The following is a 25,625-nucleotide window of genomic DNA, read 5'->3' as shown; positions in this document are numbered from 1 at the left end:
CTGGTATTTGCAGAAGCATTTATATCCCCTGGATGGTTTTTTTGTTAGTTGTTTTTTTTTGGTTTTTTTTATTATCCTCTCTGACACTGACAGGCCTAGCTGTGGTTAACACAGTTCTCCTTAGTTTTCCACAGAACAATGACAGCTACACTCATTTGATTTATTAATACCTCAAGGAAAACATTTAGCTCCTCAAAGGTGGGTTTTTGGAGTTAACACTAACTTCACAATACCAGCAGTCAGTACTTAAAAGAAAAAAGAAAAAAAATTAGGCATCTCCTTTTGATAGAGCAGAAAATCCCTGTTTAGCCACAATGCAGTATCAGCTTCAGAATAACTAACAATAAATAAAGCTCCTGGATTGAATTACAGACCTTCAAAAAATCTAATCCACTGCCAAAGAGCCAGCCCCCTCCTAATCCCTGTAAGTGGATTCACAAAGGGAATAGTAACTCCATGGGCTCCAGACATCCTTGTACAGCTGCAGGCACAAACTCTGCATCAACTGCAACAAAAATCATCACTGGAAGCAGTGTGGTGTCGCTCATCTTCCTATGATAATAGGTGCTGGAGAGACACTAGTTCAGAAAAAAAACAGTCTAAAAAAGAAATCTAAAGTGCTTAAGGCAATTCTTCATATCCCCATTTACTAAAAACAACTGGACTAGATGTTAGCAGCAAAAATTTGACATCTGTGCAACCTATAACAAATCCATCGTTTTAAAGGTAAAAAGTCACATGTTAAGGTACACCTAGGACATCAGTTAAACTAAAACTTGCAAGTCACAAGTCACAGTATGAAACACTCCCAAGCTTTCCTCTAACTAACTGTTAAAAGAAAAATTACATTTTTACACCAGTGCATCTCAAATTCACCTTGCAAGTTACACTACAACCGGCTAAAAGGGAGGAAAAAGCTAAACAAAAATCCATAATTTAAATGTTCTTGTAGAGGGCTGGAAATACTCATGGTTCTCACTATACATTAGCGGGTTGTAAACATCCTTTTTCTTTCCACAAAGGGAAATTTGAAGAGGAACTGCAGCTGAACACCCAAGACCAAGACAAGTGGATGTGTGGTGACAAGGAGGTGCCAGTCTGTCCTGGAATCTGCACACCAGAGCCCTGGACTAGAATTGGCTGCAGAAGTGAGTTTGCAGCAATTTATCCCCAAGAACTCCTAATCAGGTGTCCATTGCAGTAAAATTGAAAGAGAAAAGATTATACACAGAGTATTTGCATAATAGTAGCATCTGCAGATAATGTGTGAAACAGATTCAGACACTGTTGACCAAGAACCACATCACTTCTGAGTATCTTTGTCCCAAAGCCCAAGCAACAGAACAGGAAGAAGGTACATTTAAACTGGGAACTGTTTTGTACTTTCCTCTGTGAAAAGAGATTACAAGTTCACAATGCAAACAACTAAGAGATGCTCGAGTTCCAGATACAAAATAAATATTTAGGGCTCAGCCAACCTGTCAACTTCATGATTCCTCAAGAAAAATAACACTTTCCAGAACAGGTAATTACATTTCCTTGTTAATTTTAACTTCTTACTGAATATCAAAGCCAGTTTATTAGAATGTGCCTCAAGGAATTTCTCCTTCTCTTGAGAAATTGTGATGGACAGAAAGGAGCCATTGGAAATACTGAGGTTTAACATGATTAGATGTTCATAGTTTTATGGGCTAAAAGATACACAAAAGGAAAAAAAATTATACTGGCCCAGCAGCAAATGAGCCAAATTATTATGGACCACAAATTTATAACAATTTTCAGGTGATAGCAGAAAATCTTCAGTTAGAAAAAACCTCATTCAAGAATGTACCTGAAAACTATTTATAGGCTCCTTGGCTTGATTAGAGAGAAGAAAGCAGATTTAAAAAGCCTATAATAACCTAGTAATTCCCACTGACAAGTTGGGATTTTCCACAAAGAATATAACATGACTTTTTTTCTTTTTTTAGCTCTCCCATTACTATGAAGCATTTGACTATCATTTTACCAGGCTTGCAAATAGGAGTCAAGATAATGGAACATTTAGACATAATTTTCTAATATAACTATAATGCAATTAATGTAAAGGTGACAAATGGGAGCCAGTATCAATATACACAGTTTCAAAAAGAAGTTACGCATGAAAAGTAAGATTTTTTACCACTGGGGGAAATAATCACAGCCTGCTCTTACTGTTTCTTCATACCAAGCCTACACATTCTTATAATATCCTTCTGAAAACATGGTGCTATGGTACTTTGCCAGGCTAGGCCAGCAAATCAGTCTGTTTTCAAAATGCATCTCAGAAATCACAACTTCTAATGGGAAGCTTAGTAATAATTAAATACATAGTTAAGTAATTTGCATTAGGAGAGCTAAAAACGGTATTTGCTATATTCTTCATAGAAGAATAGTATTTGTAACAAAACTAATATTCAACTCTGTAACAAAATGCTTGAGTACAGTATTAGAAAAGTACATAGTTACAGCTCGTGATTTTTTTTTTTTCTTAAATAGGCAACAGTTCAGCTTTCTGACATTTTTCTGGATTCCCAGACTGGTTCTTAACATTTTAGCCCCAGCCCTTCACACTATCAGTACCCAGGCCCTAAACAGCAGAAGGTAGCAAACCCAGTAAAATCCAATGCTCACAAGCTTCTGTGAGTAGTAGCTATACAGAAAAACAAAAACATTCAGCCATAGAAGTGTTGAACAGACATTACTAGGCAACATTATTTAGGCTGCTTGTTGAACCACCCAATCCATTTTCACTCTTCTGAAGAGTTTTCACAGCACTTGGCACCTGCAATCCAGTACTCACTGTGAGCCCACCACACCAGATCTGGGGAGGAAAAGAAAAAAAAAATCTGCATTATGAACCTAATCTCTCTCTTGCCACCCCACAGTTAAGTAGCACAAATACAGCTGCATGTCTTCTGCCACAGCACTCTGTAAAATGTTCTAATCACAGATATGCTAATTTTTAAGTCCATAAAGTCTAAGTTGCTTCACATACTATGCTTCATAACTAAGTTTATAACTAAGTCCTAGTAGTCAAAACACTTGCTCCTAACTAGAAAAATTCTTTGAAGGTCAATGTGCCAGCAGCAAGTAGAGTGACAATGAAAAGCAACTCTATCACTATGCTCCACTGCCTGAAAGCACTGCTTATTTTTGCCATGTCATGCTAAAATTATGTCAGCATAAACATATTACAACAAAAAATATTTGAGAAGCTTCAGGGGCACAGATACCAGTAACTTCTATTCTACACATGAAAGAATGCTGTATTTTCATGTTTATAAGTAAGTTTGAGAGCTGTGGTTAAATAGTTTGTCATTTTCACTTGTCCTATTCAGTCAGTAAGGCTGTTACCACTCTGTGAGGGGCTGGCTGTGTGAGGTGCAGAAGGATAGCCTGAATTTTGGCAAACAACTATTTCCCCAGATGACTTGGGAACTGAATTTACAAGAGTCAGCCTTTGTTTTGCTAGGGAGTTAAACACTTTAGAAAATGACTAGTCAGCCAAACCAAGTGCTTGCAGTTTCCTTCTTTAAAGAAAGAATTAAAACTGAATTCAGTGCTAGAAACTGCAAAATTTTATCAATACTGACCATGAAACCTGGTAGCAATGGCTGGGTAAACTTTGTTCTGAAGGTGTGTAACAACGCCTTTGAGCTTGCATTATAAAATGAAAGCTGACCTAAGAGAAAGAGGCAGAGAGAGAGAGAGAACAAGTTGAAATTCAGCTTAAGCATAGTTTGCGCTAAGATGCTGCTGGCTGTCTAACTTGTACAAAAAAATTGATTCTTTTCCAGGACACACTAAATGCAGTCCACGAGAGTGAAAATACACTATTTTCACTGAATTTCAGTACCTCTGTCACACAGATGAACTCAGGTCATTTAACATGACAAGCACTTAGGGTCTGTGCTGTCATCTAAGACTGGATCAGTCTGGAAGTAATTCACTTCTTCAACCTTGAACTGCTCCAGCTCAACACAAATAGGAATTAACTCTTTTTACTAAATCTCCGAAGGTGTAATTTACCTCCATCAAAGTCGCAGTATATTCCTATTCTGTCTGGGACAGGTATATCTAGAGTCTTTGCTTTATTGTTATGCTTTGCTGAGAATGTGGTTTGCAGCCAGTTGTTTACATGGATGCACCAGCTGGAATTAGTCTTTCCCAGCTGGTCAAACTTCCCTGGGTTTCTGTACGTTACTCCCACGCTGTAGGATTTGCAGTCCTTCTGGGCTCTCACTTCCCAGTAATGCTGTCCACTTTCAACAGCAGTGTCTCCTACCAACAGAAATACATTTAATTAAAACTGAGAGCAGTTAATTTCAACTGAGCGTACCTTACAGTGCTGCCTTATTAACAGGCATCAGTGATGTTTCCTCTGTTTTATTTTAGGGCAAAGAAATCTGCACTATAAGGAATAAGAAAATTGTACAGTAGGATATAAACATAAAGCAAAATAATGAGACTGTATTTACATTATAAGATACATTTAACACCAGTTTATGTTTAAAAGCAGTGCATGTCAGTCACTAAGAGCTTTGTGACACAAAGCAGAGTTGAAGACACAAAATTGTGTGTTATATGGGCAAACTGATCCAGGCAGGACTATGTTGAGTACACAGCCTTGAACAATCACAAACTTTCCCTCCAATTCTTACCTTATCTGCCCTTCCCTAACAGAGCAAACAAGTTCAGCTCACCCAGCACTGTGTAAGATTCACCAGCAAAGCGATCCCGGCCACCCCTCGCCGAGGCTCTTGGGCTGCTAGTGGATCTCTTCGGAGATGCCACGTTGCTTCTAAAGGAGAGATCAACCGCTCAAAACCTGGATACGGCCACAGAAATGCACACTCGGGTGTCCCCGAGTCCATCAGGTGCAAGAGACACACACAAACATTCCTGAGACACATTAGTTGATGCCTCTAACAGCATGCATGCACAATGGCTGAGAGGGAAGAAGTGACAGAAGAAAACATACAGAATGTTGTAAAAAAAAAAATTCAGAGGCAGCTGAGAACAGAAACAGAGAGGGGGGAAAAGCAGATGTGTGGCACGTGGTTTGAATGAAACACTTCAGGATGGAGAATATAGAATATTCTAATGAGCAATCAGTTGTATAAAAGAATAATTTTAGCCTAATGAGTTTTCAAACATTTTTTTAACCTCAGTTAGGCTCTCAGAGATAACTATCAATAATTTAACCATTGAACCGAATACAGGCTACTTGCAACATTCCTCAGACACAGAATCACATCTGAATAGTACTTTAAAGGGAAGCAGTAGCAAAGAATTCTAACTTCTTAGAAACAGCTGTACAGTTTACAGTTTAATTTCATTGACAAAAAATAAAAAAAAAAGTACAAAGTCAAGTCTCTGAAATACACTTGAGAAATCATTTTCAATTTCTCATCTTCTGGAGTCTATGGTACATTAGCTTTGGAAGAAATTCCACCTACAGAAGAGTTTTCTATCCAACTTCTCCTTCAGCTACTATTTAGTAAAGCTATTTTTATGTTCATTAATACAGTGAAGTTCGGTTTGTTTTCTTTCCAATTAATTCATTAGTCTCAAAAACCTTTCCAAAAAGGGTTAGGACATGTCCCTTTTTCCTAATACCAGCACAAAAATAAAGTCACATGGCAATCAAAAGCTAAGTGATACTAAGCTGCCAGATGTAAATATACTAAAATGTAGTTAATGACCAAGTTTGTTTTATTCCATTTATAGAATCTACAAAAAAAATTACTGATGAACAAGCTGTTTCCTTGAGCATCACTATTTACCATGCAACAGAAGACAACAATGCTTCCAAATTGCTCACAAGAGATACATGAAGGGGATAAGTGTATACTGTGCAGGGGTACCACATCAAGTGCTTTTGAATTTTGTAAGTGTGGGGGATGCTGCAGTTTACTTACCAAAGGAAAAAGTTAGCAAGTGATAGCATGGAAAAAAAAAAAAAAAAAAAGAGCAAAGCCAAAAATTAAAGCATCATTTCAGAGGGAGGCACTCTGCAGATTCCATCCTGCTTCATGTGCAGACATCATCCACTCACATTCTCAACAAATGCTGCTGAAAATTTTCTATTAGACCCAGGACAGATGGGCTATGCAGAAAGCAATGTAGCAATGTGGCCATTTAGAGAATCACAGTAAGAAAAGCAGCACTTTGCTAGAATTTTCTCAAGGTTAAGAAAGCATTAAAAGCTTTTTGGTATCATTTACTTTGTTCAAGTCTGTAAATGGCCACTGCATGTGCTTTGTCCTCTCAAAATTTAATAGCCTTTATCAGTTCAGAAAATACTACTGATTATTTGACATAAAAGCTTCAAAAAAACAGTCGCTCAGGCTTTCTCTCCTCCACAGTGTTTACATCTCCCTTTCAATGGAAGGCAGCAAGTTTTGCGCCCGTTTTCCATTAGAACACAGTCCTTATTAGCCAGTAACTGACACACTTCTTCCAATATTCAGTGGCCAGATATTCTTGTCTCATGGTTTAGGATTGTTGCCTACAGCACTGCAATCAGTCCTCATTTCCTCATCCATTTCAGAATATACTCCACACAGGATGTATTCTCTTCTGGAGAAGAAAGGCCAGGGAAGGAGATCAAAAATTGAGAGGCTTTTTTCTGATCTAATAAATGAAAAATAATTAAGATTTTTCTTGCCACCATGTATTTCTAACTCTTAAAACTACAAAGTTTTTGGTTTAAAGCAACTATACTTCATTTTTTTCCCCCACCTCCAAACTTCCCCTCTAACATAGAGATCTCACAGATGTTTTTAGGTGGGAACAAAAACCTCCTACATTAACAAAACTCATCTAAATTGTCTGCTGGGAAAGGTCAGTCTGAGATACCAAGTAGAACATGTGACTATCTTCTACCAAAGCAGAGCCAAGAACTAGGGAAGTTCTCTACTGACAGCTACAAAGAGAGACCAAGGTATAAAACTCCCTGAGCTGAGCAAGTAGGAGCATCTCCAAGACATTTTAAAAAATTATTTTGGCACAAATTGCTGTAATTTGTGTAGTAGACCAATTAAAACTGAATGGCTTCAAGAGCTTATTCTGCTTTTTGCATAAGCTTTTCTTATTTTGAATTAGAGATAGGTCCACCTGATAGATGAATACAGCGAAGTAAAACCTGAAAAAATTAGGATCCTGGGTATTTCTTTTCGTCCCATGATTTCTAGATGAGCAAAATGGAGCAAGAGATCAAAAATTGGGAAAAGTAATTTCTTAAAAAGGTGTTTCACTAGAAAAACACTGAAAAAATGTGACACTAAAAAACTACAACTGCACAAAGAATAGGAGAGTATTTTACCTACCTTTACATAGGGAAAAAAAAAGGATTTCTCATTCAAACAATTGCTTCTGCAATTGGAATGGCCATGAAGCTTTTAACATATGCTTAATCCTCTTCAAACATGTAAAAACCACTTACTTCTTACTCTCTGATGTCTAGTAATAGCTAGAACACAAGTTCAGAAGCAAAGAGGTTTTTGAGATTCAAAAATAAGAAGAAAAAAATTATTTTAAAGTTTTCAGAAAGGAGATCTTCACCATATTTGTAAAGAATGTGCCAAAGGTTTAAGAAAGTATCAGTATGTCAGTAAATAACAGGGATCTGTGGATCAATATTAAAATACATGATGCCCTTCCAACCACTGCAAATCAGGTATAATACACGTTACAATGAATCCTTCCAGAAAGGCTCTCTTCCAGTCACTGGAGAATATATATATAAAATCTCTATGAATCCAAATTAAACTGCAAAATAGCTTCTAAATGCACATGTGCACCGTCACTGATAAAGGCTATTAGATTTGTTTCTCATGACACCAAGCAAAGGAAAGTAGCACAGATTCCCAACAAAACTAGGTGCTAGATCCTAGGAATAAGAGGTATATTATCACCTTCTATTGCTCTTCAGCAGAAGATGCTGGCCACTGTCGACAGAAATAGTCATTAAAGAACTGTTATATTACTACAGTAAATTATTCTAATTTTTAAAATGCCAATAGAAGTTATTCTATCATGCTTCTGGTAATATATACCTGTGGAGAATGCATTTGTTCATAACTTATCTCAAACTGTGAATATGGAAAGCCAATAAACCATGGCTGAGGGAGTAACCAGTTGTGTGGACTCATTCCCACAGGGTATCCCCAAAACACAAGAGGTGAGGTACACTGGGAGCAAGGCCAAGGGTTCTGTACAGAGCCAGCAAACACCAGGCTCACAGCCCTCCAGGTGAGGGAAATCCACACAGCAGGACAGGCTGAGGGACACCCAAGGGAAGAACACCTCTGCAGAAAAGCCACTGAGAGTTTGAGAAGCAGAAGCTGACAACACCACTGCCCCTGTGCCCTCACGGCAGAGGTGGACAGCCACACACAGCCTTTAGCCCCAGCACAGTGACCAGGAGCCCAAGGCAAGTGACTGTTCTCCTTTTGACAGCTGTCAGACTGACCCTGAAGCCCTCCTGTGTCCAGCTCTGGGCCCCTCAGTTTTACACCCTGACATACCAGAGCAAGTCTGTGGAGAGCCTCACTACAGTTAAGGATCTGGGGCACAGAAAGACAATTCAGTTTGCTCAGCCTGAGGAAGAACCAAGTGCTGTCTTTAATGAGGTAACAGGAAGGGGAGCAGAGAAGACCAAGCCAGGCTGTCCTCATAGGGGTCACACTGATGGCTGAGAAGCATCTGGAGTCACTGCACCACAGGGAATTGCAGTCAGGTACCAGGATATTTCTCCTCTCCCATAACAGTGGCCTGGACAGAGGGCTAGCAAGTTAACACATTCTTCATCCTTGGATATATTCAAGGTTCAGAGTACATAAACATTTTTTCAATTGTATTTATCCAGTGACTCAGAATAGCAGATACCTAACAATCTACCAAGAACTCTGCTGAAGTTAGGGGCTTTTTCTGGGTGAAAGCAATATGTTTAGAGCTGCCACATCCACAATAGTTACGTTTCATTATCCATTACCTTTCGCTGTCTGTTTTATTTTATTGGTACCTTTTTCCCTCCAAATGAGGGTTTGAGATAAATTCAGACACCAGCTATATGTAGCAACAATTTTATTTAACCTTTTGTTTCTCAAAGGGTTAATGCAGTCAGCTCTTTCCTTACTTTTATAATATAAATGCTTGTATAATAGAAATGCTGTCTATTCACCAGAACTGACCTGCAAGACTAGTAAACACAGAATTACATAAACTGCCTGTTCACATTTACCTTATCTACAGTCCTGACCTTACATGGCAAGGTTTTGGTACTAGAAGAAGGAGAAACCATGGAGCAAGTGGGTGGGCACCTACTGTGTAGCCAAGGTCAGTGCACCATACCTACAGTTTAGCTCAGTACACTGAATGACACCCTAAAAAATACATTTTAAAAATAAATAAATATTATTTAACAACTACAACACAATTCTAGCTTCTGTATCAGTGTGACAGAGGAAACAAAATATTAAAAAAAACCCAAAACCTTTTTCCAGAGAAACATTTCTGAATGAAAATTCCTTTCATGTCCCACTGTCCCCAGGTGCTTTAATTCTCCCCTGCCCCCTTGCTTTAATTGCCAGAGGAGATACACCAGACACTTACAAAACACAGTTCTTACCTGTTTTTGTTTTCCTTCCCTTTTATTTTTTCTTGGCCTTTGCCTCCAGTAGGATCCCATTCAACGTAAGTGTCTTCAACTTTCAAGTTCAAGTGAGATGAAGTACTGTCCAAACTGAACACAAATGCTGGTCAAGACAAAATAGAAAACACTGTAATGGTGTAATGGTTATGATGCACAGAAAAGTAGTAGTAAAATTGTTACAGTTTTATTGAGCATAATGGAAGCACCAGCTTTTCAATCTGACACTTGGAATCAAAAATACTAGTACAACAGGCTGAATTTCCTAAATATATTCACAGACTGTTCTATAAATGTCCTAATACTATCAGATATTACCGTCTGAGTCTGAAAGAATGTATTCTTAAGATTTTTAAGAGCTTAGAACTCAAAAATGCACACGTGTAACAACAGTCAGGTTAAGCACATGGATGAGGAGACTGATTTTCTCTGGGTTGATTATTAAAGAACATTAACTAAGTGTTCACAATAACAATGAAAATAATATGGGAAGCATGGTAACATCCATATAACCAAAACTAGAATTACTCTTCCAGTACTGGAGTAGTGAATTATGTAACTACTAAACAGATACATCTCTGACAATAACTGTTGCTTTAAAGTATTGAAATGATTACAGGAAGGTTATCAGAATGCCTGTCAGCTCATTAAAATTGCATATAGCTTTATTCTTATAAAAAAATATTCAAAAGTAATAGAACTTATATAAATTTATGCAATTAATACTAGTCACTTTGCCCTTTACACCAGACCTGGATGTAAATCAAACCTCAGGATCACTCTCTCACCTTAATAGCTAAGATTTGTGTTCTGTTACAAAACATCCCTTCCAAGAAGCTTCTCTTTCAGTATATTTACAAAATTATGTTAGAAAGCCACTCTAGTAATTCTCAGATCAACTTTCTAAAATCATAACTAGACACCTTTAACAATTTGAAGCTGCCAGCTTTTAAAATATTGACAGTGATTAGAAACTACAGCTACAAAGTGAAGAAAAACCTTTCCAGCACCTTCTAGTAACAGAATGCTGTGTCTGCCACTAATAACAGGACAATCACACCAACTGTTTAGATTCCTGAAGAGTCATCCACAACATTCATCCACCTTCTTGCTGTATGTTGGCATCATGCAGCAGCACATGCGACTGTCACTCCACAGTTCAAGGCAACCAATGCCAAGCTTTTGGAGAAAGTGACATTAACTGCCCCATTTTTTTAAGGGTCTGAATGCCAAAAGGGCAGTTTTGTGCCAATGAGCTTCTTAATCCTTTACAATTGTTTTCCTTTCCACTTAGGAAGTGTTTCAGCAGGGCTCATACAGAAGCAGACTGAACTTAACAGGTATGAAGGTAGGGAAGCTTAAATGCAGGATTTTCACCACAGAGAAGATTTTCAAATTTTACCTTTGGTTTCCAGAGTCACAGGGTCAGAATATTCACCTGCCACAGCTTTGTTGCAAGCTTGTACTCTAAGGTTCATGTATTTTGTATCAAATTTCAGACCTACAAAGAGAATGTTTACAAATTTGAAATTGTGTTGATTACTGACAACTCCTACAGGACTAAGATGTATCCCTATGTCTTTCTTTTATCTCAATCTGCAAAAAACCCATGCTTGAATACCAGTATGAAAGTTATTTAACACACAATTTTTGATAAAACCTCAACATCAAAATAAAAGAACTGCTATTGTACAAAACACCCAAGACTGATGCAATAAAATGGCAGTTTCATTGCATGCTGAAAAATGATCACTTTGCAAAACTTCCCAGCATAGAGAGTAATATCAATATTCTTGGGTTTGAACCTTTACCTGATAACGTGTACTGAGTAGCTTTAATGTAGTCAACCACCTCCCAGTGCTGTTCCCCTTTCATTCGAGGGAGCCCATCAAAGTTGGTTTTCCTATACTCCAGCACAAAATGATCAATTCTGCTGTCCTCCTCAGGCATTCTCCATGATATTGTTATGCAGTTGTCAGCAATCAGACATGCTGCTACATCTATCTCTGGAGCTTTAGGGACTGCACAAAGACAAACACACAAGACAGTTTGAAGAAGAGAAGACTAGAGTAGAATGGATTTACAATTATGAACCTACATTTGGAATAAACACCACACAGGAAGAACATGCAGAAGCAAACTTGTGTTCCTATGTCTGTGGAAGGTAAGTTCAGCTGCACCCCTCATCATCACTTTTATTTCCATCACTACAGACACACCAATATTTTCCACTGGCTTCTCTTCAGTTACTCAGTTTTATTTTCACCCCTTTATCTTGAAAGGAAGGGGAACAGTTCCTAAGGTCCACTAAAAACTGAAGCTTTGTTTATAGGCAACAGAATTCTACTTCCATGAGATCAAACAGCACTACAATCTGTGGGAAAAAAATCTGAAGAAGTTGGCATTTACATACTATTTGTAGAGTCTAAAGAACATGCAAGGAAGACTTGTACTGCAAGGAAATTCAAAAGAATTTTTATTGTTTTCAGTTTGAGTTTTTGGTGTCTGAGTAATTTGAAAGTATGGCACTACAGTATAAAAGGTAAGACTGATACCCAGACAGTCAATTTTCCTGTTTACAAAGTAGAAGCCAAATTTAAATTCCTATATATTTGACAAGGAAAAATGTATAAGAAGGTTCATACTAAATAATACTTCTATCCACATGCAAAATTTTGTTCACACTAGCTGCTAGATCTTTACACTCCTATTGCTGTTAAACGGGAGCACTGTGAAATGCAGGGCAGTGATTGAAATCCGGAGTCTAAGACTAGAAGATGAATTTCTGTCAGGACACTGCCAGCTGACCACTAGGAATAACAGTGGTCATTTAATACACCTGCTACCACATACTGTATCTGCAACACACAGGGCAGAAATGAAAACTGATGCTGCCAAGTCCTTAACAGATTTGGATTCCTGACCTAGAGATGAAACAACTTAACATCCCTGCCAGCAGCGTTCTTGTCAATATATTCTCAGTAACAGCCAAGGGCAAAGTGTTTTAAATAGGACAGCAATAGCATTAAAAAGGCATGAAAGATACACACTGGTCTAATGCACCCTAGTTTACTGTCAAACAGGAATAGATGGATTAATACACATTTTGTAATACGGTAGTATCACTGTACATGTAGACTGTCCCTCTCCTCTATTTCAGACCATTTCACCACTCTTGTAAGTTTAGATTTCCACACATAACACTCCTGCACATGAGGAGGACTTTGGGGTGTCACTCAGGATCAAGCTGGCATGGACAGTCCTAAGAAACCTCATGTAAATTCACAGAGTACAGAGGAACTGACAGCTCATGAAAAACCATGCTCCAGAAGACTCACTCTCACTTCTGAGATCAATACCGCTTTCCAAAATGCTGTCTTGAAATTAACACAATAAAACTAGAAAACTCTTATCCCCAAAGCATTAAATTTAACATCCAATGAGTTTAGGTACTCTGAAAAACTTGCTTATTAGGGTGCACGAGGTGCAATTTTCTTTAGTTTGGTTGGTTTAAATCTAGCAAGCCGTTCACATAAGAACAGTCTAAACTTTTTGGATACAGTTTTTACCTGGCAAAAACTTCACAGCTTGGAGCATACGCTTTTCCAGGGCGAAGTCCACCATCATATGAGTCATACTGTCACTGACTTTTGGTTTCAGAGAGAGGCGGAATGCTGAAGCCACCGTGACACTAAAGCCAAGAAAGCAGCATTAGCAAATGTATTTCACATGGTCAAGTCCTATATTCCATTTTCCAAAACAGCAGTCAGACAATCTGCATCACTGACGTCACACTACTGAAGCTACAAAGATTAGAACATTTTTCTAACACATAACTGTTAAAATAGACTCAAAATAGAAAGTCCTGCTAATGTGACTGTCTCAGAATAATGGTGTGAGCTACCAGCCATTCCGTACTACAAAGCAAGTAAATACTAATGAGGTGACTAAAGATGAGTTTAAGATGTTTTATTAGCAACAAAAAACCTGGTTAAGAAATAAAACAAAATTTCCATCATTTGACATAAATTCAGCAACATGAAAAGCCTGAAGTAGTGCAGACTCAGGATCGGGTTGAGGGATTTCTAAACAGCAATTAACAAGCTGACTAGGCTGATTTTATATCTATTACCTTATCAGGGGATGAAAAGTTTTTTCAAGCGACAGATTAGAAGATTCAAGCACCAGACCATTACTATAAGATATACTAAACACTAAGGAATGCTAACTCAACAAAGGCAAATGCAGAGTTCTGCACCTGGGCAGGAATAACCACAGGCACCAGCACAGGTGAGGATGATCTGCAGGCAAACAGCTCTGCACAGAAGGACTTGGAGGTCCTGGGGGACAAACAGCTGTCCCTGAGCCAACAAAGTTTCCTGGGAACAAGAAGGCCAATGGGTGTGGGAGTCCAGGGTATTCCCTGGCTTCCCTGGATGCCTCTAGACCCCTCTGGCAGGGGTCTCAGAGGCCCTGGCATGGTGCCCAGGACTCCTGGGGACTGGATTTAAGCTCCTGGGAAAAATTACCATCATTGCAGGAAGAATTACAAGTCACAAAAAATAAGTAGAGTATAAATTAGATTGTTAGAAGATAGAAAAGTGAATTTTTTGAAATGTTTATGTTAGGGGTTTGAAGCTAATATGGAGGATTTTGTGCATGGTATGTCTTTTCTTTCTTCTTTTTCATGCCATCCATGCTAAATGCCAGGCTGGCATTACTGGATTGGTGCAAGGGAAAACTGGACAGTGTAAAGAAGGTGTCATGTATTGGAAAGTAATTGTAAACATTAAGTATGTAATTTATAGTATAAAAGGTAAGTCCTGCCCCAGGGGCAGGCAGTATGCCATGGATCTCCATGCTGAACAGACTGCTGTTAGCTAGAGAAAGAATTTCTTAGACCAGAAACAATAAACAACCTTGACCAACCAAGACCTCAAAAAACAGCCTCCTGAATTTTCTTCGGTGACCAACTGGGAAAACCTGAACTTCAAACCACCTATACCTCCTGCTGTGAGGATCTCAGGCTCAGGAGACCTCAGAGACAGTGACAAATGGGATCCTGGAGTGCACTTGGAAAGGCAGTGCTGGGAGGTCAGGGAAGGATCCTGCCCCTCTGCCCAGCCCTGGAAGGCACCTCTGGAGTGCTGTATCCAGCTCTGGGCTCCTCAGGGCAGGAGGGACACAGAGCTCCTGCAGTGGGTCCAGCAAAGGCTGTGGAGGTCAGGAAGGTCCTGGGGCATCTCCCACATGAGGAAAGGCTGAGGGAGTTGGGGCTGTTCAGCCTGGAGAGGAGATCCTGGGAGGGATCCTCATCCTTGTCTGTCCCTGTGTGCAGGGAGGGTCAGAGCAGGGCCCAGGCTCTGCTCCAGGACCCAGCAATGGCACCACAGCAACAGCAGAGACTGAGACCAGGAAGTTCCACCAGAGCATGAGGCAGAACTTCCCTGTGCAGTGACCAAGCCCTGAACAGACTGCCCAGAGAGGCTGAGGAGTTAATCTCACTGGAGATATTCCAGAACCTGGACACAATCCTGTGCCACGTGCTCTGGAATGACCCTGCTGCAGCAGGAAGGTGGGTCCAAATAACTCAGGGTGCTCCCCTGCAACCTGACCCCTCCTGGGATTCTGTGAAGCACAGGTCCCATTTCCACCCCTGAAATCTCAGCCGAGTACTATTATGAACACTCTCAAGACATTTTTGTACTTGTACACCAACAAAAAAACCAAGGCTCTCACATAATTTTCCAACTCTTAAGACACCAAGCCATTCAGCAGATTTTGAGTAACATTGATTCACATAGCACACAGATCCCAACTCCTCCTTTAAAAACGATTCTCAACTACAAAGTAATATATATGTCACAAAAGTCAACTACCAAGACCTGAATCCATTTTACACCCACTGATGTGTGGGCATGTTTAGAACATCTAATGCACATCCCTTCCTGCACACCACTAATATGTAAGAGATTGCATGCTAACCACAGATACATCAAAGAACACTGAAAAACAAAAAAATCTGATAATGGGGAAGGAGGAGGAAATGTCAAGTTTAATATTACAGATATATGCAATTTTGGGATTATTCCAATCATGAGACTGAACTGAATGTCATGAAAGACAATTCAATTGATTTTCCAAGACAGTTCACATTCTGAAATTCAGAATGGGCTGCCTAGAAAATTAATGCTCGGCCAGATGGATAGAGAAAACCCCTCCTTAAGGAAGAATAATCCATAATCCTCTGATTAGCAGCAAGAGAGCACCAGGGAAGTGGGTTTCAGATAGCTTTTTAACTTCTGCTCAGACACCAGCCTTGGACAGAGAACCACAAAGGATTTGGTGATAATTTCAAGTAACCAGAAGAGAATGCTTATTACTGACAAAAAGTATTAAAGAGTCTCATCACTGACACTAGACACTTTCCCTCTGATCTGTTAAGAATACTAAATATTTACCTTTGGAAAAGCAAAGATTAATTTAAACGCTAATAATTACCCATTTCACACAGAAGTTCTGAGAATTTAGTAAATCAGAGCATTCATTGAAAAAAAACTGTAAACTGAAAGCCAATCTATTTGCTCAAAGGCAATAACATCCTGTGAACTGCTGCTCAAAATATTATGCACATCATAGAAGGTTTTCTAACCAGAATGTCATATTCTTGAAACATTCATTAACATAGAATTAACATTCTTCAAGTGAAGAAAAATGGTCTTAGTATTGATTTTGAAACAGCAAAGTTTTCCTTTTTATACAACTGTTCAAAAAAAAAAAGCTACCAGAAATAACAATTTCATCATCACTGGTGTCACCAGCAGTATTTCAACAACTACAAGACTTTCATATTCTGCAAGACAAGTAGGTAGCAAAAGTCTTTAAGTACTTGGAAAAAAAAAAAAAAAACCCCAACAAGATTCTCTCAACTCAAAGGGACAGAGTCAGCTTGAAACATCATTAAATTTCAGCCATGAGGTATTAATAATAAGCCTATTAACAGTAATAATTAATTGTATACATATATATTCAAAGACATAATAATTACAGCAGCAGCTGATGCAGAGGTCCAGTTCCCTGCATCAAAAACATCTTTTTATTTAAAGCTATGAAAAGCCAGTAAAAACACTACATGAGCAGCACAGAAGTTTTTAGTTCCCTCTCAGAAGTTATGATAACTAATATTTAGAAAAGAGTCAATGAATTTTATTAAAGCTGACTATGGCCCTTTCACAGTAAATGCATTTTTAAGAATAAAATTAATTCAAAGACAAAAGTGATAGATTTTGTACTGTACCTATCTTTGATCTGTCTGGCAGCCTTGATGCATGTCAAGGAGAAGAGAGAGAAAGTAGTTAGTATTTCCACATAAGTATCAATGGAAGTAACATGCAGGAAGGCCAAGAACAATCTCTGCTACATTGCTCAAATTTGAAGTTCAAAATGAGCTTAACATTTTCCTCAAAATAAATTATCCTGCGAAGCATGTTAATAGCACAGCAACACTGTAACATGTGGAGAAAAAAACCAAACTGATTTCCAGAACCACACCACACCAATTCCAAATTATTCAACTTTCTAAGTGTGACTTGGTATTTTCAGATTTCTCAGAGTTACTCTCTATGGCTTTTTAAAAGACCTACAGGACCAAGCCAACAACATTTAACAGCCATGATATTTTCTGTGAAGCTAAGAAGTGCTTATTAGTGGCATGCAATCATGCCTCACTTGTTGAACAATACACACCACAGGATGAATGCCCTGATAAACAAGAAAAAATAGGACTTACTCTAACGTTTCCTCTGAAAGTTAGGAAGTATTGTTGGAAAAGTATAATAAAAGATTCTATGTGTCAGCATTCAAAAATGGCAGTAAGTAGTTCTTCTCAAATAGTAACACTGAAGCAGATGTAAAAGTGATGACATTTAGAAGATAAACATCAACTGGCATGTGGAAAGACAAAAATCTCTCTCCTTCAGCAAAAGGAGCTGCAAACCTAAGCCAAAAATTATTGTTGTAGTAGTGAGGGCTTGCTTGTGTCTGCTGAAGTCTTGCTTCAACACTGCTCCTTAATCCAGCTGCTCATTCAGCTGAATTATCTTCCCTTTCAAAGAAAAAAGAATCATCAGGCAGCTTCCCAGTTTGAAGTCAGAAATGGATAACTCCCCAATTTTTCACTAAATACAAATCACACCGAAAAAAAATAAATAGGAAATCAGGCTGTCCCTGCTACAAAACTGATTACATATCCCTGAAGTGGGAAGCAGAGAAAAACTCAAGTGTTTAGAAGTAATTTAGCTTAAGAGGCAGCTTTGCTTTATCTCAAAGTTATTCTAGGAACGATTGACTGATTTTCCTACACAACATAAAACAGAGATACTTTGCAACAAAATCCTTGGGTTTAATCTCCATGCCTTGTGAAATATGAGGTAGCCAGGACTCAACATCTTCTGCAAGACAGTCTCAGTTTAACTTCATCAACTTCAGTTTGTTTCCAGGCTACTGACAGAGAAGGATCAGCCTATCCCAGAGGAGCTACCTAGCAGTGTCTGTTCACATGCTACCTAAACACTGTACCTTCCTGCAATTTGTCACTCGTGTTGTTTTGACTTCCAGGTAAAACAACTCCAAGAATAAACCCACCAAAAAAAATTACATAGGAAAAAATTTAAAATATTATTATGCTAGTTGCTCCTGAACTGATTTACTGGAGTATCCAAAGAAAATTTGCCAATATACAAGAGTCAGGGCTGGAGCTGCCCCTTCAGGACTACTTGCTATTCCTACCAACTATACCAGAATTAGCTGTCTAATAGCCAAGGCAATATTACCTTAAAATGTCATCCCCAAATCCACAAGTGTAATACCAGTATCAAAACCTACATATTAGAGCTCACTGAATTGGATTTCAGTATCTTAATCTTCAGACTCCAAATCTGAAGAGGTTCCCCCCCAGTAAATGCTCAGACAGCTCTCCTTGGTGTATTTGATTGGAAAAAAAGCATTAGAGAGACCTGAAATAAAACCACTTCCAAGAAAAAGCTGCATTTCGCACGGAGTTCAAGAGCCAACTTAAATTTTTGCTACAAGCCAGAAAGCACAACTCCAGCTGCTGAAAAATACTGTTTAGGAATCGCTCCTCTTTGAGGCAAATAAATCAAAGCTGACTCCCAGAAAACATGACAGCACACAAACATGCAGCCAAAAGGTAAAACTGACACAGGAAGAGAGCCTTCCTCCTTGGTCTTTTAAATTGATTTGTGTCCTTGTTCCCATTAAAATGTAGAGAGAGAAAAAAAAAAGTAATTTGGCCTTGGATTTGTGGCTGATCCCACTGCTACCACCAGGATTACTGTAGCAAGTATTAGTGTACTGATTCAGTGGATATATGGAACAGTTGCCTTAATTTACAAGGATATTCTTCCAGTTAGATACATGTTATTTCACCCTCCCTTTCTGGGGTCATCCATGCAAGTTTGATTAACAATGACAGTTGTCTAGCAGAAGGCATTGTACTCCCTCCCCATCACCCTAAATAAGAAAAAAGCCAACTTGTTTTATCAGAAATCACATAAAAATTCAGGACTACAATATTTAATTTGGCTTTTCAGCAGGGCAATAACTGCATTTTTAATGCCTGTCTATCCTCACTCTAAAGTACACCTGATATGTTTGCAGTGTCCAGGAGAGTAATGCAAAGAATATTTCAAATCTAGACAGATGTCAACATCTGCCTCAAATACATCCAGTCAATGTTTTCTACCTCTATGAGGTCCACGGGGTTCTTAATGTCCAGTGACTGCACAGCAAGTTCCAGCAGCTCTTCTGAGCCTTCCAGGGCACGGCTGCACTGGCTCAGCTGATCCTGAAGCAAAAACAGAAAGAACATTTCTGTAACATGATGTATTCCCATTGAAACAGCAGTTTGTAAGGCACTAGTCCTAGGAACTATGTGGATTTGTTATGCATTTGTGACAACTTACCCCCTTATCTAACCAAGGCCTCTGACAGTGCCCTAACTTCACTGTGCTTGACAAGTGCACAGTGATACTTGGCACGTGCCACAACTCCAAGGGGGGAAAAGCTGAAGTCTGACTTAAAAGCCAGATTTAATTTCCACGCCGTGTTTCCCCCAATTTCAGGGTTACAGAAATCAGAGAAATAAACACTTATATTCATGTGCACTACAATTTCTATTTACAGGACTGCACTTCATCACTGAATGACAGTGTGGCAATAGCCTTGAAAAAGGCAGTGACTTTACCAGCTCTTGAACTGTGACCAGACAATCCTGAAAATCAATACTGCTGTGTAACAAATGGGAATAACATAACCGGAGAAGAAGAAATTTTAAAATGCTTCTATGCAGCTGCAATTTTTTCAAGAATTATTTATTTACCTGCAGAGCTTGAATTTTGCGAGCCTCTTCTTGCTGAATAGTGTTGGCCATGCTCCCCTTCATCTCATGCAGCACAGAATACAGACCATCAAACTCCTCATCTAGCTCACTGATGGCATTAGAAGAGTTTACCTGAGAGGAGAATTTAAAATGCTGTTCACACTGCAAACAATGCAAAGTTGAAAGTAGCATAATTCCCCACATGTTTTGCCATGGCCACTGGGTACCTTGTGACTGCTCCTCAGCTTATCAAAAAGGGGAAAAATATTAGGAATGATGGAACAGTCTTCTAAGCAGACTCTACATCAGGAATTGAATCCTCCAATCTGTGAAAATTCCATTATACTCAAACTTGCACAAAACCAGCAACTTGGCAATTTTGTTCCATGCCAAAAGCCTTGATTTTCCTCACACAATTGTATATGAACTTCTAGCTGTTTGGAAGAGGAAGTTACCCAGTTCCAAATAAAAATATTTCCTTTTATACTAAAAAGGGCACTCAAGAAGGCAGTTTAAAGTTTTGCTGGATAACCTCCACTTGTGCAGCCAACCTGATTCAGCTTTGGGATGAAACTTTTAGCTGACTGACAGGCTGAAGAAACCTAAACCTCATCCTCATGCAGACACTCTAACAACATCACCTAACTCTACGCTTGAGCCCAACAATTTGGAATTGTTGAAAAGAGAAACACTGAAGAGTTTTCTCCCAATATCATTTTTCAGTCCACCAAACAGAGCACAAGTCAGAAAATACAGACTATTTCCCACTAGTGGGATTCTCAAATCTTACACACAAAGTTCTACAAAACCTCTTCACACAAAATGCAAGACCACCACACCTGTCATCTAGAGGCAGACTTAAAAATAAAATGTTTTTCTATCTAGTTCTGACACAAAGATCTATTTTGAACTGGATTCTTAAGCCCATGCTTTAGACACTACACAGTTTGAGACTAACAAAAGTGTCCCCCTCTCAGATACAACCTATGAACCTTAAAATAAATACCTGAACATTTGATATTGTATGGTTCAGCATATCAATGAAGTTGTGGATTTCATCATTTTTGTTCACCAGAGTACTGACAATCCTTTGCAGAGTCTCCTAGAATTATAAAAACAAGCGAGAGAAGTTGTAAAAAATCATCTTGCAATTTGTTTTCAAATCATCACCATTTCAACACACATGAAAACACATCACAGACATTCCAGCTGCAAAAAAATCAGTTCTGACAGGATCAGGAAAAGCATCTTCTCAGGACAGAGAAAGACCTCTAGGAAGCATTCCGCCAAATTAATGATCTTCAGGTGTTAGTTTGAGAAAAATCAAGAACTTGCTTTAAGATACCCCACTGTTTCACATATTTTTCTGCATGAGTTACCTGCACCACTCAGTGGCACTACAGCTTTTCCACATGAGAAAGATGATGCTTGTGCAGCCAAACTGAGAACTAATAAAGAATATTTTAAAAGCTGGTAAAAAGAAACACAGAAGAAAAGCTGAGATTTGCTCATGTTAAAGGAAGCTAGTGTGAAATAACAACAATGACAGTTTATTCTATATGCAGAATAAGTCTGTAAAAGTGATTTGTAAATTTATTCCACAAGTTGGAAAATATCTTGGGTGAGTAATTTCTACGTTCAATTAGAAGTGACCTCAAAGAGAAAAGCTTACTGACAGCTGAGAAAGAGAACTAAGGCTATTTCAGCAACATCCATCCCAGCTGTTCAAAAAGCAGTAGATTCAGCTTCCAAAACACATAACAAGCCAGCAAAACTATTAAATACACCAAAACTTATTTCAAATTAAGTAAGACCAGCAAGTCTAATTTTGTTGAGCAGCTAGTGCCATATTCTAAGAATTTGACAAAAACACATCAATGCTTGGTACTTAATTTTAAGTCAAGTTGTATTATTCAAGAATTTTAAGTAAAGACTAGAATTTCAATTGTTCATCCTAATGTTATTACCTGATAAAATTTAGGAAACGAAGGCAATGAGAGATAATAAAATACAGCTTGGAAACAGCCAGACCACCAATGGGATGTTGCAGAAGTCTCTCCCAGAAGCAATTTCTTAATAGCCATGTACTACCTGAATCACATTTGTTTGCTAAAAAGCAAGAAAAATGTTTTATCTTTTCACAGCACCCACAGTGAACCTCAACACAACACCACATTTAAAGAACCTCTAGTCCTAAGCTGTGCTCCTTCCTCTTTCCTCTGACCACTTCCAGGGCAGTTTCCAACAAATCTGCAACAAGGTATTTAGGGGTACTCCAGCCTGTTTAATAGTGTCATACTCAGGAAGTTAAACCATGAGTAGAAAAAGCAAATTTTAGTGTTTTTACCACTTTTTACAGATGTTGATGGTGTTCCATACAGAGGTAATACGGCAGACAGCAATGACTCAGGTCTGGATTTTGGGACAACAGAAACAACACCTTGGCTTCTTTCAGAAAGAGAGGAACAGAAAATCTTGACCACCTCATTACTGAACCTTCTCCTCATCTGGTGAAAACTGAGCGTGTTTGTAGGCGATTTTGTACATATCAGAATGCCAGATGAATAGCCATTGTCCAGCCTGCTACTTATGCATTCACCACTGACCAGAGGCAATTGTTTTCACAGAGCAGATAGCCTGGAGATAAGCCTTAGATCCTATAAGCACAACTGTCAATTTGGATGAACACGGAAAACTCACAATCCTCTTTCAGCACAGATCTTAGAGCTTACTCAGCAGCAACACATGGAGGAAAAATGTTCTTGTGTGCAGTGCTGAACAGTGCTGCTTGGTTTTACAGCTACATCCTGGTTAAAGGAAAATATCTACATGTGAGGAAAGGCCTTTAAAAGGCCTTTACACAGCCAAGTCCACGGCAGCAACAGGAAGCCAGCTATAAAACAAGGTTTTAACCTAAAGTTACATTTAACTCACTAAATGCAGGTTGGTATGGCTCTTTTTAAGTAAGCTACCAATTTCTCTGTTAAGAAATTTAACCAGGTTTGGTGAAATTTTAATGAGTTTGAAAGCCCTTTAAAACAGTGTTTTTCTAAAACACCAATGCACAAGCCACCAGAACAAAAAAGGCAGCTTTTAGGAACCACTATCTTATTCTACTTTCCAACATAATTTTCTCATCACTAACATGCAATAGATAGATTTTCTTCCAGACGTGCCAAATTTTAAAACATGCTGCAATGTTGTCATTTCTTCCTTTAAGGAGTATTTCTGGGAAGTCAGTGTAATTTCACAGAACCAAGACTTCTAGAAAAAATTACCAATGTAAGCAGTAGATTCCACATTCACTTATAGAAGAATTTCAATAGCACTAAGGCAAGTAAAGCTTCTTGGTATTTTTGCATTAAAGAAAGTTCCATTGCCCACTGATGAATGCAATATTTCATAAAATTCTATTACAAGCAATTTTCTTTGAGCTTTCTCTCTGACCTCTATGCAAGGTCAGTTTCAAATGGACTGAAGCATTATGAAATGCTTATTACAAAGGTAATTTTGCTGCTGTTAGTGAGTGTCATGCTGCTCTTCCCTCTGTGTCCTAATCTTACTCTCTTAATCTAATGCACTTTGCAAGGGATAAAGAAGAAAAAAAACAAACATGCCACTGGCAAAATAACAGTGTGGACAAGCAAAGGATGAAGAGTAAAAAGGGATAGGAAAAAGAAAGGGAAGTCCTACAACATGTAGCTTGTAGTCTCGCCAGGTGGATAAAAACAGAATAGTCACCTCTGACATGGCATCTCTTGAAGCAGACAAGCACCTCATATAAACTAAATTTTGATAAATTAAACAATCATGGCAGTTCTACATGAGAAGCAAGTTACAAAGCTGCTCAAGATCATACTGAAGACTCATGAGCTGACTGCATGCAGAACAGTTCTTGAAGCAGTCCTAGGCCTAGGACAAAATCACAAGACATTATAACCTTCATATCCAGATCAAATTTCAAGGAGGACATGTTTACTTAGCTTCCATTAATTTAAACTCCTGCACTTGTCAACACAGTGAGGTTGCCAGAGTTTGAAGAACTTCGTACAGTACAGGCGACATTACCAAATTAACTCTTGGTAGAGAAAGTACTGTAAAATACAAAATCCAGTGCAATTTTACTGCTGTATTCAGAACCTCTGGAATTCAAATACGACCAGTGATCCTGCTCAGAAACATCCACCTAGAGCACCCATAACAGGGGCAGCCCTCATTTACTCCTCCTCCAGAGGAAAAAAAAAAAAAAAAAAATCTCACATAGAACAGGCAAAGGCAGCCAGACCCAAACTGATAGTTTCTGCCAGATGCACACTTTTTATGGCATTTCACATCTCACCTTCCAATGCACACTTGCAGACATATTAGCTGCTTAGGCTATCAGCATAAATAAGTTTTATGTAAAATAAGTTACATAGAATTATAGTGTTTTGTGATTTAGGATGTTGTTTGCTTAGGATGAGGACCTGGGTTTGCTGAAGTCTTGGACTGCCAGCTGTGAACTCACAGCAAGTTCTGTTGTGGCTGGGAAAATTTTCTCAGTAATTTCCCAGTAACTCTTACAGTCCTGGGGCTTGGCTTTAGGAAGAGAAAATTACACTGATCTGTAAATTTCAAGCCATTATGAGCACCAAATTACTCAGGCCACACACACACAAACCCCTTCCCAAGCTGAGGAAAGCACAATATCCACAGAACACAGAAAGAGGAGGCCCTCTACAATGATGGACTGGAAGCCAAGAGGCTGAGTCACAATTTTTTGTAGGGGGGTATCTGTTCAAGAATGCCCAAAACGGGCACATCACCGCTCTTCAGTGAGATCCCCGAGGGGTCTGATGGCAAGCGAGGGAAGGAGGAAATTATAGGGCAGCAACCATAGGGGAGGGGGGGGAAAAAACCCCAAAAATTAAAAAAATTAACAGTAAAATTGAAAAACAAAAACAAAAAACAAAAACACACAAAAAAAAAAACTGTGAAAAAAAAATCCCCAACAAAACCCGTTTATGCATTAGCTCCCTTCAACACGAGATTACATCAGTGGCAAACAGAAGGGCTTATGCACGCACCATAATTACTTATGACAGGAATACACAGAGTGAAAGAGCTCTAGAACCGCTGAAGCTCTTCATTCCAGAATCGCGGAATAGCCGGGGCTGGAAAGTATCAGTCCAACCCCCCTGGCAGAGCAGGTTCACACGGAGCAGGTGACACCGGAACGCCTCCAGAAACAGAGAGACACATCCACGAGGGAAGCGTGGATGTGTCCACGTTTTGAGTTCCCCCAGAACTCCGCTAGCATCCCTTCCATGTGCCGCTGCCCACCCGCACCGCCCCTCTTCCCAGGCCGAGAGCCGGGAATCTCCGGGAATCTCCAGGGAAACGTCGCGAGGCAGCCCGCAGCCGTCACCCCGCGGGGACTCACCCGCTCCTCCATGGCTCCGGGTGCGGCAGAGCCGCGCGGCGCGGGATGCGGGATGCGAGGCGCGGGATGCTCCGAGCCCCACGGCTCCCGCGGGATAAGCGCGCGCGCCGCCCCGCCCCGCGCGCACC

At 39.2% G+C, this 25,625-nt stretch overlaps 1 protein-coding gene across 2 annotated transcripts; it reads right to left on the bottom strand.

The window, feature by feature from the left end:
- Positions 1-22: 22 nt before the first annotated feature.
- FSD1L (fibronectin type III and SPRY domain containing 1 like) lies at positions 23-25,625 on the bottom strand. Of its 2 annotated transcripts, XM_079331689.1 has the most exons (14): positions 25,498-25,625; positions 21,082-21,177; positions 20,076-20,207; positions 19,440-19,541; positions 16,974-16,996; positions 13,246-13,367; positions 11,488-11,697; positions 11,079-11,177; positions 9,656-9,782; positions 7,941-7,973; positions 4,725-4,822; positions 4,051-4,302; positions 3,615-3,703; positions 23-2,842 (listed from the first exon to the last, which is right to left on the bottom strand). In XM_079331689.1, the coding sequence occupies exons 1-14, from the start codon at positions 25,507-25,509 to the stop codon at positions 2,723-2,725; spliced, it is 1,515 nt and encodes a 504-aa protein (XP_079187815.1). In that variant the 5' UTR covers positions 25,510-25,625; the 3' UTR covers positions 23-2,722. The 2 variants fall into 2 exon arrangements, with proteins under 2 accessions (XP_079187815.1, XP_079187816.1); XM_079331690.1 differs by lacking the exon at positions 7,941-7,973.

The sequence above is a fragment of the Erithacus rubecula genome (genome assembly GCF_903797595.1).
Source record: "Erithacus rubecula genome assembly, contig: SUPER_Z_unloc_7, whole genome shotgun sequence".
Taxonomy (NCBI): Eukaryota; Metazoa; Chordata; class Aves; order Passeriformes; family Muscicapidae; genus Erithacus; species Erithacus rubecula.
This window is presented reverse-complemented; position numbering and strand designations above follow the sequence as displayed.